The following is a 17,534-nucleotide window of genomic DNA, read 5'->3' as shown; positions in this document are numbered from 1 at the left end:
GTGGAGGCAGGGGGGAGAAAGCATGCTGGATTTAGTAATACTGCAAGGAAAATGGGAATTGTCTGAAATGATGTGCTGTTAGTTCCCCAGTTGAGCTCTAGAAAATTCACATTCATTTGAAAGATGCTCATAAACCACTCTTAGACTCACGCCTAGGATCCACTTCAAGGTCACCCTCGTAGTTGGCAGGATATATCTTCTTCCTGTGCTTGAAAATTAAAATTATAATCTAATCTCCTGCATTTCTAATCTCCTGCAGCGGGTGTGATAATCAAAACAAACCATGGACTTTAGGGTCAGACAGACCCAAGCCTGCAAAATCGGCATCACTATTACCTCTTGGGGCTCTTGAGGATTAATGAGTAATAGATATGCAAGTGCCTTACACTCCAGGGGGCCTGCCTGGATGGCAAGTTTCATTTTCAACAGCATTTTCAACAGCCGCCTCAGGATCATTGACTGTAATTTCGCAATCTCATTTGTGAGTTCTCCCAGAGTTTGTCTGGGCCAGGAAATGTGAAAATTCATAGGGCAGTTGGGGAATCACCGAGGCTGTCAGGACTTAAAAACTGGTAAATAAGAGGAAAAAAATGTTTTATCCTACCTTTCCTGTATGAACTGAAGAGCCAATGTACCACTGAAGAGCCAAATAATAAAATTTTCTTTAAGAATATAGCAGCTAAGTGGTAGAGAAGAAATGATAGAACATCACCAATTTGCAACTTGTAATGAAATGGTAGGTCCAGGCAATGATTATCAATGGCTGCGAAATGTTCTCGCAAAAAAAAAAAATTTTTTTTTGAACCCACGCTTGACCAAACCTCTGAGTACAACTACCAATTTACAAAAAACATCATCAATTTGGAATTTGGCAAAAATCCATACTATAGGAAACTCTGGAGTACAATTGTTTCTTCTATAAAGAGAAAGAAGAGAAATGCATCAAAACTTTTGATTAGGGGTACCTGGGTCACTTAGCTGATTAAGCATCTGCCTCTTGGTTTTGGTTTTGGCTCAGGTCATGATCTCTTGGGTTGTGAGATCAAGCCCCACCCCCACCACCACTGGGCTCCTGCTCAGAGTTGGAGGGTGGTCCTCTTGAAGATTCTCTCCCTCTGCCCCTTCCCCCCTGCCCCTCCATGCACAAGCACTTTCTCTCCCTAAAATAAATCAATCTAAAAAAAAAAAAAAACACTTTAGATTTTAAAATGCCAGTCAGCCAATCAGAATATGTGGACCTAGTTTGGATCCTGATTTTTAAAGGTAATTTTTTTAAAAAAGACAACGATTATGAGGTTTATCAACAATTGAGGGAAAGAGATCTTATGACTTATCTTTAACATTTCTCTTTAATCACACACATTTTGCCTTGTCCTACCTGTTAGGGGCCCAAGTCAGGAGTACACATAACCCACATACCATTGTACCATTTGTCTAAATATCTAAAAAATATTCTCTTAGCTAAGGTAATTACCTCCCACCAAAACAAACAAACAAAAAACCTAGAACCTTGGACAAGGACATGCCAGGGAGTGATTGAGGAGTGATTCCAAGGAAGAGAAGTGAGGGTCTTAAAAGAGACAATAACACAAGAAGGGAAAGCCACCCCAAGTGTACTTTATCAACTGATCAACCACTCTGAGCAACTGGCTTGATCCTTCAAGGGCATCTCCAAACAGCCACGTAGAGTACCACTGAATTTTCTTCCTGAGTAATAGAAGATGGGAATATTTACTGCCGGTTCCTGAGTTCTGGTAGTCAAAAGTTGCCCAAAGGGGGAGTTACCTCTTTAGCACTTCTAGGTTTGTACATGTATCAGAATGGCACAAGCATCCTAGCATATGTTCTCTGGGGGAAGCAGGGAAGCCCCAGGAAAGGTGAACAATCCATGGTGTAGCTGAGGCAAGGTTCTGCTGGGTCACCCCACCTGCAACTGGTTTCCATAGCAACAGCTGGACTGATAGAAGGGCAGGAAGGATATGAGGTTAGAGACCCAGAGATGACTGTGACAGAGACCAAACTAGTACAATGTCTATTCAAACATGCCCTATCCTCCTATCTTGACGAATCACTTTCACAATGACTAGAAGGCCAGATTCAAATAACGATCTCTCAAGCCCCTTCGAGTTCAGCCTCAGAACATAGTGCAGGGGGAGATTTGATCTCTGGTCTCCCAGCCATGGTCTGCCTCCTTCTCTGCCCAGCTCTGAGTCCACCCCATGTCACAAGGGGTCTTTCACACATGCCTGTGGACATGCTGCCTGCATCTCTGAGGTCCACATCCCTTCCCTCCAAACAGCTGCTCCTTGGCCACTTGGAGCTCTAGGGGAGTGCACACTGATGCCTGTCTCAGGCGAACAGACGCGATAAGAGGCCCACAAGGCCCTAGAATCAGCTCAGAGTCTCCTGAGCACAAAATGTGGGAGTCTTGGGCATCCAGAGCATAGACTACAGCAGGGGGCAAGATTGTGGATGGACAAGTCCCCTTGGCCTTATGGCTAGAAGAAACTCAGAGTAGAGTCCTTTAAAGCCTGGGATCCTAAGCAGAGACCTCTCTTGCCCAGGCCAAAAGGCAATGCCAGTTCTTTGTCACCCATTAACTTTATACTATCAGGTTCTGGAGTCAGAGAGAACTTTGTCAATCCTGGCTCAGGCTATAAGGAACATTATGGAAATTATGTACCTGCTTCTCCACTTGTAAAAGGGAAGGAAAGGGGAGGCTATTTGTGAGTTAAAGGAGCAGTATTACATGAGCACCTACCCTGTTTTTGGCATATAGTAGCCCTCAATAAGGACCCCAGAAGTGCTGCCTCCATACAATAGCATCTGAAGCCAGGGTTTGTACACCTGGGGATGGCTGAGGGAAGGGACACAGGCTGGAGCAATGAACTTTCCCTGATGCAATTTTCCTGGAAATGTACAAAAAGAATAATTTAATAGATTTCCTGCAGAGTCCCAAAGCTTTTTTAAGACTTGCTCTAGATTCCACTGGATTGTAAGCTCCTTGAGGTCAGAGATGTATATCCTTCTCTGTAAAACCCTAGCTCTTTGCATAGTGTCTCACATATAGTAAGTGCTCAATAAAAAAGCATTGGAAAGGGGCAACTGGGTGGCTCTGTGGTTAAGTGTCTACCTTCAGCTTAGGTTGTGATCCTAGGGTGCTGGGATCAAGTCCCACATCGGGCTCCCCGCAGGAGAGAGAAACACTCTCTGTGTGTTTCTCATGAATAAATAAATAAAATCTTTTTCTTAAAAAAAAAAAAGCATTGGATGAACAATTTCAAATTGGCTTGTTGCTTTTTTAAAAAATATTCACCTCAGCTGAGGTTTTTAAAAAAATATTTATTTATTCATGAGGTACACAATACACAGAGAGAGAGAGAGAGAGAGAGAGAGAGAGGCGCAGAGACACAGGCAGCGAGAGAAGCAGGCTCCATGCAGGGAGCCCGAGGCGGAACTTGATCCTGGGTCTCCAGGATCATGCCCTGGGCTGAAGGCAGAGCTAAACCACTGAGCCATCCGGGCTGCCCTTGGCTTATTGCTTTTAATGGAAGACATTTATTTCCTATATTAGCTCTAAAGTTTCCATAGACGCCTCAAACTAGAATCATTCTCTTTCTCAAGCCTGCTTCCTCCCCCTGGATCCATGCCTCAGTGTACAAGACCATCAATGCCCTAGACCAGCAGTCATGCATCATGCTCAGCACCTCCCTCCTCATCACCTTTTATACTTGATTAATTACCATGTCCCAGTGATTATATCCATTTGGTAGTTTTTTAATTTATCTGATTCATTACCACAAATCTATTCAGGCAACTATACTCTCTCTCTCGAGATACTGCAGCAGTATCTGCTCATCTCCCATCAACTCATATTCCCTGAATATGTCCTCCTCAGTGCATCCAGAATGGCCTTTGCATATCTGACTACATCCCTGCTGAGCTCAGGGTAAAACTCAAGCTCCTTAACGCAGCCTGGAGGACCCTCTGGTATACATCATCTGTCCTACTAGACTATAAGACCCTTGAGAACAGTCTTCATCTTATAGTTCTTTGTATCTCCTGCAATCAACCAGAAACTCGCTGTTATATAAGTGAATAGTTTTTAAAAACCAAAACAATTTTTGATCTATTGGGAAAAGTATAAAATTTAAATCACAGACTTAATTCTCAAACATCAGAGATGAACCAAGACCACTGTACCGACAATTGCCCTCCGAGTAAACTCACAGTAGGTTGACTGTGGTGAGCAGGACTATATCCATGCTTTGGCACAGTATTCTAGGCTCCTTTCATTGTCCTTCCTTTGGATATGGAATTAATTTAGTCTTGGAGTGTGTCACTGGACTATTTCTCGAAATCACTTTCTCTGGAGTTGTCTCTACTGAGACAAGAATCCTTTGATTCTTTTGATCAAGAATAAGGGAACTGGCCAAGTTTTGTGTTCATCACATCAGCCCTGTGCTCACATCAGCTTTCTTTTCTCATCAATAATAGGGGCACCTTTCATTGTCTGCTGAAGGGAGAGTATTCATGGTCTGATTTCTAGCACCAGGATCATGCCATCAACAGGTTTTACCTATTTCTTTGCTTGATCATGATGCTTAATATCTCTGAGTCTCAATTTAGTCATCTTTAAATGGGGATAAAAATTGTAAATATCTGATGAGGTTATTATGCAGATTAAATGAGATGAAGTATATTTGAGGATAACATCACATTGTAAAGGTTTTATGAATGTCAAGTATTGTTTGATTTTATGCTTTGTTTTATTTTTTTATTTTTTTTATTTTTTTTATGCTTTGTTTTAAAATGCTATTTGGGTAGCTACTAAAATATATGAAAACTAAGTGATAAAAATAAGTAAATGAGAAAACCAGGGCACTTGAGTGGCTCAGTTGGTAAAGCATCTGCCTTCATCTCAGGTCATGATCCTGGGGTCCTGGGATCGAGCCCCACATCAGGCTCTGCTCAGTGGAGAGTCTGCTTCTCCCCCTGTCCCTCCCTCTGATCTTTCTCTCTCTCTAACTCTCTCTCTCAAATAAATAAAAAAAATCTTAAAAATCTTAAAATGAAAGACAAGAGGAACATCACAGCATTCCACAGAATCATGAGGATTTAACTTTCTTAAATCAAATATCAACTTGGCCAATCATTCATTCATTGGCTGGATCAGCATTTAGCTTTGAGCAGCTCTTCAGTATCACAGCATACACAGAGGAGTGAAAGACCTTGTTTGTGCTTCAGGCTGGGAAGAAGACCTCAAAGATACCCAATTAAAGTGCAATGTAGCTGGAACTATGGGAGAAATGGAAGAGGGTATGTGTGTGCCAAGGCTTGCCTGGGGAAATAGCACCGACCAAAATTGAGCTGGGTTTGCAGCTGCTTCCCTGTCCTGATGTGATCTGCTTTGTGTTCATGTTTCAGCAACCACCTTGGGACTGAACTTGACAAAACAAGATGGCCAAGATTAACACCCAAGTCTCCCACCCTGTGGTAAGGACCATGGACAGAGATCTCGACCACGTTGAAAATGGCCTCAGCAGGTAAGACAGGCTTTTCATTTTATGCCCTTAAAATGAGTTATTCCCATAGCTGATCTAGAATGTGGAGTAAAGAATGCCTTAGCCTGTGGCCAACCACAGATTGGAGGGTGCTTACTATTCGCAGTGCTCCTTCTGACTTAAGCCATCTCACTTAAGCCTCACAAACCCACTGAAGTAGTTTTTATTCTCATTTTAGAGAGGTGGAAAATGAAGCTCAAAAGGTAATGTAACAAAATGAAGACTCAGGGCACCTAGAGGCTCAGTCAGTCAAGCGTCTGCCTTTGGCTCAGGTCATGATCTCAGAGTCCTGGGATTGCGCCCCACATTGGGGAATCCCTGCTCAGTGGGGAGTCTGCTTCTCCCTCTGTCTTTCCCTCCACTCAGGCACTTATCTCAATATCTCTCTTTTTCTCTCTCTCTCTCTCTCTCTCTCAAAAATAAATAAATAAAAAATCTTTTAAAAAATGAAGATTCAAATGCAGCATATAATTTTACTGTAAAAATTTTTCTAAACTGCCATACTTTCTTATGAACACAACAGACATTCATTGGACTCTCTGCACCAGCCATTATCCTCAGTGCTAGGGATGGAATATGAATCAGATGTCTTGTCCCTTGCTTCCAGCGGAAGGTCAGGATTCATGCTGTGTTCATGGTCTGCAGGGAGTGGGCCATGCCTTGCCAATGAAGCCATTAGCCCCATCAATGACATCCCCACACAGGCAGCCATAGAGAAATCTGGGGCTTGAGTTCTACTTCTAGCCCTGTTCATAGTTTACAGTAAACTGGGTAAAACCTACTTAATTTCTCCATGCCTCAGTTTCTTCAACTGCAAAATAGAGCAGCATCTTTTCCAAGCTCCTGGCACAATAGTGAGGAAGTGGGAGTGTATCTTTTTGATGCAAATGGACTTACATTTTTATGTTCCTTAAATTCTCAGTGGGTTGCTTAAGTTGAACCATGAGAAACCTTATTTCCAATATTTATGTTATTGTTGGCCTATATATATAACACTGAAAACTTCTTGCTCCCATAAAAACTTCTCCCTCCCATGATAACTACATATTATCCAATGACAACAAACTGCAATGACAGTCTCTTGGTTCTCACTTCCCTGGTACTGGGCCCTCATCCACCATTTCTGCTCAGTTACCAATGTATATCACTTCCTCTCTCAGATGCACATTTTTTTTGTCTAAATTATTTTTTTAAAGATTTTATTTATTTATTTATTTATTTATTTATTTATTTATTTATTCATTTATGGGATACACAGAGAGAGAGGCAAAGACATAGGCAGAGGGAGAAGCAAACTCTCTGTGGGGAGCTGATGCAAGACTTGATCCTAGGGCCCTGGGATATTATGACCTGAGCCAAAGGCAGATGGTCAACCACTAAGCCACCCAGGTGCCCCTCTGTCTAGATTCTTGGTCCCACTCCTTAGCTAATTCTGCTCATGAGTAATGGACAATCATTTCCAAAGAGATTGAGTCCCTATCATCACAAACTTATGTAGTCCTAGGACCCCACCTTTGGAGATTCAAGCAAAGAGAGGAATATCTCAAAGCATCCCAACAGATATTTATTGGTTCCAATTATTTTAACAGGGTGCTGGGGCCCCAGGAATTTTTCCTTAAAGATTTTATTTATTTATTTATTCATGAGACAGAGAGAGAGAGAGAGAAGCAGAGACATAGGCAGAGGGAGAAGCAGGCTTCACGCAGGGAGCCCCATGTGGGACTCAATCCCGGGACTCCAGGATCATGCCCTGGGCTGAAGGTGGCACTAAACTGCTGAGTCACCCAGGCTGCCCGCCCCAGGAATTTTGATGTGACTCAGGACCATCCGAAATTCTCACTCTATTCAAATTTCTCCCTCCTAATTGGCCGACTGTCAATATACCATTGTCCCACCACTGGGGACTTATTCCTTTAGGTTAAGTCATTGCCCCTAATTTAAAAGAGAAAAAGAACACTCTTAGGACAGCCATCTGTGCATTGTGACTTTGGTATGCATTAATAGCTTCTTTTTCACACCTGTGCTAATAAACCTCTTGGGGCAGGGTATTCAAAGAAGATTTTGTGGAGGGGGAGGAAGGTCTATACATGTGACAAGCAGTAAAGTCAAGCTCCCTGGGCAGCATTGGGCTCCTGGGACCTGGGCCCAGTGGGAGAAGGAGAGAGGCTGTTAGGATCAGGGGGAGTTTGAAGCAAAATGGTGCCTCATTTGCCCCATTGCTCCTTTTGTGTTGAGTGGGATATAATCCGAGCATCTCATAGAGCTTCCAGACTCCTTGGGACTGAGAACAACAGGGTCTTAGTTTGGCTCTTTACAGTTAGATACTCAAGAAAAGGCAGGCCTGGTTAGAGGGCCGGGGCTCCTGCCCAGAATGCCTACTTGACCAGGTACCATTGTGGCCCAGCTCTGTCCTTTTCATCTTGGCTCGGCCTCAGCCAGCAGCCTACAAGCCCAGTCCGGCATGTGGGCTATTCAAGAGAGCTCACTGAGTCTCCTGGAAGATTACCCTTTACAAAATAAATGGCTAGCTCGATCAGTGGAAGCCACACAGATCCCAGTGATGGACTGCTGGATTCCAAGAGACTCTCTGTGAGCTCATGCTGGGTTCATGCACACTCGGAGGGTCAGTCAGCCACACAGTCAGGGCTCTGAATTGATACCCCTCGATAATTCTATCTGCCATCTTCATGGATGGGAAATAGCCCTTCAGTCTCCTTCCATCCCCCACCCCCAACCAGCATGGTGACTAAGAGGCTCAGAGTCAGGCTGGGTGAGTTTGAACATTGGCTCTGCCACTGACCAGCTCTGGAAAGTTGTGCAACTGCTCCAAACTGCAGTTTCCTCATCTGAAAAATGGACTAGTCCTGACCTCGTAGGGCTGTGGTGAGGTTAAAACAGGTGAAAGCTCTTGGCACAGTCCCTGCTGCGTAGGAAGTGCTCAGTCAGTGCTCTGTCAGTCTTGGAAACGATTCCACATCCCGTGGGAGCTTCCCTGGTGTTCCAGGCTGGAAGCCTTCTCCTCCTCTGACCTCAGAGAGCTCCAGCTATCCTGACATCTGGATCTGGCCATTTCCTGCCTGTGACCAAGTCATACTTTCTCAGCCTGACTACTAGTCCAGTCTCATTAAGCCTCACTTGGTTGCCCAACCTCTCCCGTGGAAAAAGCTTGTTGATAGATTAATACAGAATCCATATAGATGCTGTGGAGATTGCAAAAGGAGAGAGAGAAAGAATGCTTCCTTCATGAGAGAGATGTTTGCTTTATGTTATGGAAGCAGGACTGTATTAATAGATGGAAGTTTCTAGAATGGGTTCCTTGGTGTTACCAAGGATTGAGCATGCATGTACAGGCTGAGGGTGGAACAGCCTTGGGCCAGAGGTGGGGTCCAGGCCCCTCTTCTGCTTCCCAGCACAGCCCAGCATCTAAAGGCTGACAGACTAGTTTTCTCTATAAGATCCGTTTGAACAAGGGACTCTGGCACATATACATAAGAATTTTAAAGTTTCAAATCACTACTTTTAGGGAGGAAACAGTTTTCAACAAACTATAGATCTTTAATTTAAAATTCAAATCCTTTTTGAGACACCTGGCTGGCTCAGTTGGTAGAGCTTGTGACTCTTGATCTCAGGGTTGTGAGTTCGAGGCCCACACTGGATGTAGAGATTAAACTTTTCAAAAATAATAAAACACAAAATTCAAATCTTTTTAGAAAGCTTATGGGAGAAATAATTGTGAATGTTTGTCCTTAAATATTAATCATTCTTTGTCCTTGATGATATTAAGAAGCTATGCTGAGAATCTGTGTGTCACTGTGACCCTTTGCTGAATGCCCCTAGGAGGGAGGAGAGATCATGTCCCCATCCCCTGAGACACCATGTCCCCCAAATCTTTCACCAAATTGGAAAGCCAGGTTTCTGTTTCTCCTTTTAAATTATTGGGATCACTTTCCTAGTGACAAGCCATAAGGAAGGATAAAAACATGTCATTTGAACCAAAAAAGTCAAAATGCTGGAAATACCAGAAATAAAAATGTCTTGAATTTTTCTTTTCTATTTAGATCTGTTTAGTTGACTTGATTATTTAAGAGCTGTCGGCATATTTGAAAAGATAATGCAGTAGGGAAAGACTTCAGAATCTGCTACGGAGGAGTGCAGCAAGGACCGAGGGTACCTCAAATCTCAGATCAATCTCCTGGTGTAGCTATTTTAGGTGAGCTTTGGGGCACAGGGGTTTGTATCCTACAGAAGAGAAGCCTTCTTCGTGCTGCTCTCTGAGCAGAGCCCAAAGCAATTATCACCAAAGAAAGCCATTTTCAGCCTGCTACCCCAGGACCAAAGACAAAAGTGCACTCACTTCAGTTCCCTGGTCACATGTGGCCAATGGCAGTGTATATCGGTCATTCAAGTTCCTCAGGGCTTGAGAGGAGGGAAAGACAAGGGATCATCTTCTCCACCGTGTTCTCCAAGGTTTGTTTACGTCCCCAAAGTCACCGGGTGCTCCACAAAGTGCAAAGCTAATGACAAGCTGCAGTTCTGATGAGCACCCCTGTCTTCTCCCAGTGACAGGGGAAACCTTTACCTCACAGACATGAGGTTCCTCTTTGTAAGAAAACTTAGAAGATGAACAATTTTCACAAGTTGAAATTACCTTGTCTTTGGAAACAGTCACACCATTGTGCTGTGCTGGTTGCTCTTGTTCCTGCTAATTACCGCCTTCACAGAACTCCTTCCTGCACAGGCGTCATCTCTGTCGTCACCACCGACAGTCGGAGTTGGCAAGTGGAAGGGCAGCTTCGGGGTTGTCCTGGCCTGATCAGTTCATTGTTTTGTTTTGTTTTGTTTTGTTTTGTTTTGTTTTGTTTTGTTTTGTTTTGTTTTTAACAGAGAAGTCCCCGTCAGGTCCTTGCCCCCGGCCCCTCCGCCAGCTCTTGGCAGGACAGGGCCTGGCCCCCAGTTTCTCCTGCCTCTCTATTTCTCTGGAAGATTCTGGATCCCTATTCCTACTTTGGTTGCCAGAAGGTACTCCCTTTATTCCGTACCTGTGTGTCCCTGGGGACTCAAAGTGTCACCTCAGACATCTGGTTCTTCTCTCTTCCCATCTCCTCTTCCATCTGCTTCATAAAATCCATGTCTCTGAGGAGTAACTAATTGGGTTTACTATCTAAATACCCCCACGCACTTAACAAGGGTAGAGCCTCAGGAGCTAGGAGACATCAGAGAATTTCAAGCATCAGAAACAAGTGGCAAGATGCGTTGAAAAGAAAGGCCCCTTTGGGTCCCTATTCTTCATGGCTAACTATGCCTTTTCTGGACTTGGCTGTTTGAACAATGCTTAAGTTGAAATGAAATCACCAATTATTCCTTTAGTTCCTTTTTGAAGACTATAAAACTTCAGGGAGGGTAGGGCACTTGGGTGGCTCACTGGTTGAGCGTCTGCCTTTGGGTCAGGTCGTCATTCCTGGGTCCTGGGATCGAGTCCCACATTGGGCTTCCACTAGGATCCTGCTTCTCCCTCTGCCTATGTTTCTGCCTTTTTCTGTGTGTCTCTCATGAATATATAAATAAAACCTTAAAAAAAAAAAACCTTCAGGGAGGGTAAGTGACAAACTCACAGAACACCTAGCTAATAGATGTTAGGGTAGGGATTTGAACCCAGGCCTCCTGGCTCCCCACTCTGCTGCCTGTCCTTCAGGTGAGTGTCCTAGCCCCCACATGCCAGCCCTCATCACCACCAGTAACAGTGCTGCTTTGGAGCTGCTTTGGAGTCTGAGGTGGGTTTTGCCCTCCTCACATGCTCATCAGCTTTGATGTCATTGATTCCTTTGCTACTAATGCAAATAAATCTGATCTCAGGATGTGCCCTCACGTAATTAACAGAGCACAGACAAGGCAGGAATGCTGGGCCGACTTCTTGGTGCCCAGAGCTCCCTGAGGAACTGCTGGTGGGGAAAGAACACTTTCACCCTTGGGATTGCCTCCATGTCTTCCGGGCACACATACCCTGATGGAGCTGCAGCCCAGTGTTTGGTTGTTGCAGCCCTAACCCTACCAGATGCCAGCTGCTAGCATCCAGGGACTAGAGATATGGACTCACTCACTTGTCCCACTGCTCCCTCTTCTAGGAATGACCCTGGTGCCTTGGAATGTGCATTCCACCTTCCTAGTATGCAGATTATTAGAAAGGCAAGGGGATCAGAGCTTCCTAGCTGCAGCAGGACCTCTGACAAGGTTTCTCATATGTCTAAGGACAAAATGTGAGTGGTCTTTTAAGGGTAGAGAGGGCCAATTCAATTAGATGGCTTGAAAATAAAGAGCCATGCCCAAATAGTATAGCCCGGTGGACCAGAGCCATGTCTCTAGTGGCATGCCACAGGGCTCAGTCCTCAGCCATGTCCTATTAAATTTTGCTTTGACCAGTGCCATATGTGAAAATACAGGGAGTTGCTTCATGGAGTGGGTGAGAGCAGGCTCTGACACGGGATGGAATGACATTCAAATATCAGCTTTGCCACTTGGCTGTATGGTCTTGGGGAAATTATTTAACCTCTCTGAACTCCAGTTTTCTCTCTTATAGAGTGGTTATGTGGATTAAATGACAAGATCAATGTGGCTGGCATACAGTAAACAGTCAATAAATGGCATATGCCTATGATTGCATGTGAATGAGATGGAGTTGGGAGGAAAGGCTAGTATGGCACCACTGCATACCAAGGGCCCCAAAACATCCACCAGGGACTCAGATAAATGGAAAGGTCTAATACTGACTTCCAACAAATCAATTGTACATGCATAAGATAGGATCTTCTGGCTTAGCCGCAAACCATGTTCCAAGACTGGGTTTTGGCTGATGAGCACACAAACTCACAAACCTACAATGACCTCTGGCTTAGAGTCCAGGAACAGCAGAGTGGCCTCGGTCTCCAAGCCCAGTCAGGTGGGAATGCAGGAATCTGCTCACAGGAGCATGACCATGATGGGGAAGAGCCTTGAATCTGATGAGGCGTGGCCGGGTAAGCTAGGGGGTTCCAGCCTGGAAAAACAGATGTGGCATGGGTGTGAGAGGTGTCCCTTCCATGTCCCAGCTACACAAAGGTGGTCATATAGAAGATGAGGTGGCCTGACTCTGGTTCCAGCACCAAAAAAAATTAGATTAGCCTTGGTCTGAGGAAGCTGAGGGAGGGAAGAACCTGCTACAAAGATGGCCCATGTGGGCCGTGGGACAGTAGCGAGTGCCCTGCGGCTGGAGATGGCCAGGATGTCGTACAAAGAGGAGTCAGCAGATCAGCGGCTGGGATGCAGGACTCTGCCTTCTAATCCCTCACTGAGGAGAGAGAGAGAGAGAGAGAGAGAGAGAGAGAGAGAGAGAGAGAGAAAGAGAGCCTTTTCCTGACATTAATTATTGCTTACTTCCTCAACTGTGTTGCCACCTTGTTAAGAAGGCTGATTAGGTTGGAATAGGTCACGTGATGGAATTAATTTGTCCTGCCTGGGCTCTTCAAGACTCATAGAATGAAGTGTAAATCCCTAGGGGCCAATGCCTGGATGGCTTTTAATCAGGCTGATCAAATTTCAGCCCTGGGAGATTTTAAAAGACAGGGAACGAAAGGAAAATATGTCCAAACACATTGGTCTTATTCCAGGCAGTTTGACAAACACCAAGGCTCTGCTGGTGTGACTGGTGCTCGTACTGAATTGTGGGCATCGGTTCTATGTGTGCTCATGCTTTTCGCCCTGCGCTGCACAGGTGAGGTCACTGGCACTGCAGGGGACGGAAGTTAGGGTTTGACACGAGGGCACAGGGGAAATGAATTTTCATGCAAAAGCTGTATACAAATGCACATGGAGGGCTAGGCCAATGCCATACGATATTCCAGGACACTCTTAACCACATACGAACTGGGCTCCTGGGAGGGCCGCCGGACAGGCACACAAATAACTTCTCCGGGAGTGTGATTGTGGCGTACATGCGGTCTGGCCTTAGCAGATAGATCTCACTATGCAGACATGTGTTTGAACCAGAATCCTTGTTCTGGAATCCCTGGGTAGAAACAGCTGCCGTGGCTCCCGCTGGCGGGCACCAGGCCACCCCACTCCAAGCTCTGATGGGGAGCATGTGCTGCTGGCCTGCCTCCTTAAGTCCAAGGGCAGCAAGTAGCTGGATGGGCTACCTTCCTCTGTCAGGCTCGCTGGAGAGGAAAGGCCACGTTTATCCTAAAAGCAGGATCTGCTGGATCCTGCTGGTGCATGGACAGAGTGAAGACCGGTGCTGGCGGCTTTCCTCATTAAGCGGGACATCTGGCCATCTCATCCCTGAGTGTGTCCAGGAGGGGATGAGCTTGAAATCAATTTAGCCTGCTGCATATTTGATTTCCTAGGGTCCACTCGCGGGGCGAGGAGACTTCGTCAGAACTGCAGCAGGAGATCGCCATGGAGACCAGAGGACAGGCTGAGTCCAGGCAAAGCTCCTACACCAGCCAGGGGCAGGCCAGGTAACCAAGCAGGCTCAGCACTCACCTTGGGAAGAGGGAAGCTGAGGCAGGAGGAAGGGAGCTGAGTCTCAGGAAGAAATGGGGGAGCAGTGGTGGAGGTGGGGTTGAAGACGTGGGGAAGAAAGGGGCAGGAGAAGAGCAGTCAGAAATCTATCACTGAGTAATAACCTCTCAAGTCAAGTGTCCTGAGCTGAGAAAAACCTAAGAAAAACTGTTATCTGAAATTGCTTTCATACAAAGTGATATTGAGGTACTTGCTTTCAAGTCTGGAAGAATTTAGAAAAAAGCCAAACCCTAAGGGTTCCAGAAAGAATTGAGAAAAAAGACCAGCCGGCTGCAGGAGACCCATGGTGGACCTCCGTGGCGCCGTCTGAGGCAGCCTCTAGCAGGCCCTCACAGGTGCATGTCTAGGCTTCCGAGCACACGTCCTTGCAGGAGGATTTGAAAGATTATCTAGGCTCTGAGCTGATGATGTCTGCACTCCAGCTTCAAGAGCCGTGCCACCTCGAAGAAGTCATTTTACCTTTCCAGATCTCATCTGGAGACACCTCGAACAACGTGAGGGCTGCATCAGAGCCAGGTGCTGATTCACAACAGGTGCTCAACAAATGTGGGGCTTGTTATTTCCTTCCACCAAATTTTTTTAACCAATGCTATAGTTTTATATAGTCACGTGTTCTGCAGTTTTTGCTTAAGATTGTTGCAAAAATTAATTCTTCTAGTTATTCTCTGTGTTTTGCATTGGAGGAATATTTATTTCACTAGCCCCTTGTTGCTGGACATTTACATGATTTCAGTGCTTTTGTCTTACTAATAAAATGTTGTCTTAAGTCTCATTGATAGCAAGGAAGAGGACACCTTCAAACCAGCTCATATTGAAAGGCCTGGGGGAGGGCCGAGGCAGGAGGCTGGTGCAAACTCAGACAGACCACCTCATGGAAAGGGAGCCAATGGGGCTCATGACAGGGGAGCAGGGGAAGCACCTGCCCTCTCCCTCTCATTTTCTCCTGGAGTGTCATGATCTTCCTGATTTTTTTTTCTGCACATCTCTGTTTTGGGCTTTCTCTGTTCATATATCACCAGGCACAGGCTGAAAATAGGCTTTGCTATTTGCTATTTGAAATACCCAACCCCATCTTGGAATGGCTTTTAGTTCAGAAGCTTGAGTGACTCTCCTGGGCCTGTCAGCTGAAGCTGGAGTCGGGAGTGTGACCTCGGCTCCAGCCCCTCAGCAGAGGGAGATTGGGGGTGGCAGGAGTGTCCAGAGCAGAGTGGCTGAGCTGGGCAAGCACTTCAACATATGTCTGTAGCAGCAGCTGTAAACATCTCTGTGCATGGAACATCTTCTCGCTTTAATGGATTCTCTCAGGCAAAGTGCCCATGTATGTGATTAGGGTCAAGGCACGTGACAGCTTATGACCTCATTCTAGGTTGCTCAGAACTTATTTTATTGGAAACAGTGGCGTGCACTGTAGGTGCCAAGTCAGGGCAACCAGAAACCAAGAAAACAGAGTTCAGGTTCTCTTCTCATTCCCCTTTTGAAGAAACAGGGAAGGCAGGAGGCACAGCTGAGGGAAGGCTGAAGCTAAGACAGGCTCTGGGGACAGGGACAAACTAGTTCCAGGTGCTGGAGACCCCAGCAAGGTCTGGCTCCAGGAGAAGGAACTTATGCAGAAGGCTGAGGAGCAAACACAATAAGACAAGGGTTAGGGAAAGAACGTATGTAAGTCGTACCTGGGTACTTGTTCCTCTAACCTTGTTCTAAATTTGATCACCATTTGCAAATTATTTTTTTTTCCTATTCCTATGCTTACTAGTCATAACAAAGAGCTCTACAAAAGGAATGATAAGCAGAGAAGCTGCTAATGCCCATTTGAAAGATCATGCCTTTGGCAAAGTCCTAGTGTTAAAAGGGCAATGTTATACTGAAGACGATGCCCCCTATCTAGAGAGCTCTGTCTCAGGCTGCAGATGATGGAGGAGAAGGGAGAGGGGAGGTGCACACCCAAGCCCAGGGCCCCCAGGACCTCCAAGACCTGTGTCCTGGCAGCCATCTCTGCTTCTGCCCCAGCCCTGGAAAAGAGGGCTTTCTATCTCTTTCCTTTCTGCACCGGCTGCCTGTCCACGGCCTTCCAGGGTATCTCGCCTGATCGTCTCGCTGCGAGCATGGGCCACCAGGCACTTAAATCGTGAGGCCCAGAGACCAGACTCCTTCCTGGAGCGTTTCCGTGGAGCCGAGCTCAAGGAGGTGTCCAGCCGAGAAAGCAATGCCCAGTCAAATGTGGGCAGCCAGGAGCCACCAGACAGGGGGAGAAGGTAAGGAACCAAATGGATGGGCCACCCGCACCAGGTAGGGTGGAACAAGAAGCACTTCTTTGCTCCTGCAGCTTAGATCCACTGCGTGGGTGGCTCAGAGCACCAGTCTCATGACCCATAATTTGAAGAAAGTGTCTGTGGTTGGGGAATACTGCATGCTCTCACAGTTGCTGCCCCAAGTCCAAGAAGGACCGCAGGAGAAGGAACCCCCTAACCAGAGTCCTAGCCTTATTTGACCCTGCACAGAATTTCTGCCAGCACCCCATGGAACTGGAGCTCTTAAATGCATCTGGGGATGCCGGCCTCACCCATCTCTCTCCATCAAACAGGAAGCTTCTTGCTCAGAATCTGCTTTCTGAAAAGAGGGGTTACAAAGATCTTTGGGCTGAATGCTCTAGGTAATGCCAAGATTTACCAAGATGTAAAGGTGGAAACAACCATAATTGTTGCAGAACAGATGATCCCTATATAATTGCTAGAGAAAATCCTGTGTTTTTTGTGTCAAATGAGCAAAGGAAGGGCTCAGGTGTGTCTCAAACAGGCATCCAAGGGCCCCTGGGAAGGGAAGGTCATGAAGCCTCCGAGGAAATATGTGTAGGTGTGTGTTATAGGTTTATTCTGGATTCTGCAGTAGATTGCAAAATATACGAGCATATTTAAGATAAAATATGAGAGTTCAAGGAAATTTCTTGCTAGCAACCACTCTAGGAGAGCCACATTTAGTCTTCCTGCTGGGAAAGGCCTAAGAATTGCTGGCTGAGATGTAAAGGCCTAGCATTCTTGGGCTCACATTTTCACCTGAGCTTGGACCACAAACTATTGGGATTTCTGGGCTTGGGAAGGGACCACGGAGGGCCTGGGTGCTGGTGGGGATGTGTGTAGGGAGATTCCAGGTTCCCAGGGTCAGGCATCCTAGACTGAGAGGGAGCTCCAAAGGTCTGCTGAGCCAGAAAGAAAGGAGGGATGACAGATAAGGAAGAAGAAAAGATAGAGGAGGAGGAGGTGGGGAGAGAGATTTGCTATCGAGCCAGTCAGACTGGTTTAGTTGCTGGTAGGCAAGCAAAACCTTCCTTTGCTAACTTGATCAAATTATCTTCTCTACAACCTTAGCCTAATGAAGATGAACATTGGCTTCTTTGTCCTTTTCCCAATGTGACAAGGGGAG

The 17,534-nt window shown here is 45.8% G+C and overlaps 2 protein-coding genes across 4 annotated transcripts in view; both read left to right on the top strand.

Moving 5' to 3' along the window:
- VWA3B (von Willebrand factor A domain containing 3B) overlaps nt 1-5,460 on the top strand; it is a 247,173-nt gene extending 241,713 nt beyond the window's left edge. The window contains exon 29 of the mRNA XM_077915129.1: nt 5,428-5,460. Coding sequence (XP_077771255.1) covers nt 5,428-5,445 — 18 coding nt within the window. The 3' untranslated portion in view covers nt 5,446-5,460. The remainder of the gene's footprint in view (nt 1-5,427) is intronic.
- The window catches only part of CNGA3 (cyclic nucleotide gated channel subunit alpha 3), a 28,547-nt gene continuing 16,438 nt past the window's right edge, over nt 5,426-17,534 (top strand). For 2 of the 3 annotated variants that reach the window (XM_077915134.1, XM_077915135.1), the window contains exons 1-3: nt 5,428-5,546; nt 13,940-14,053; nt 16,190-16,369. In XM_077915134.1, the coding sequence (XP_077771260.1) occupies nt 5,461-5,546; nt 13,940-14,053; nt 16,190-16,369 (380 nt within the window). In that variant the 5' untranslated portion in view covers nt 5,428-5,460. Of the gene's footprint in view, nt 5,547-13,939; nt 14,054-16,189; nt 16,370-17,534 lie in introns of all 3 variants that reach the window. The other variant, XM_077915133.1, reaches the window with a different exon arrangement.

Source organism: Canis aureus, chromosome 11, assembly GCF_053574225.1.
Source record: "Canis aureus isolate CA01 chromosome 11, VMU_Caureus_v.1.0, whole genome shotgun sequence".
Taxonomy (NCBI): Eukaryota; Metazoa; Chordata; class Mammalia; order Carnivora; family Canidae; genus Canis; species Canis aureus.
The sequence above is the reverse complement of the archived record's forward strand: the minus strand, read 5'-3'. Positions and strand labels throughout refer to the sequence as shown.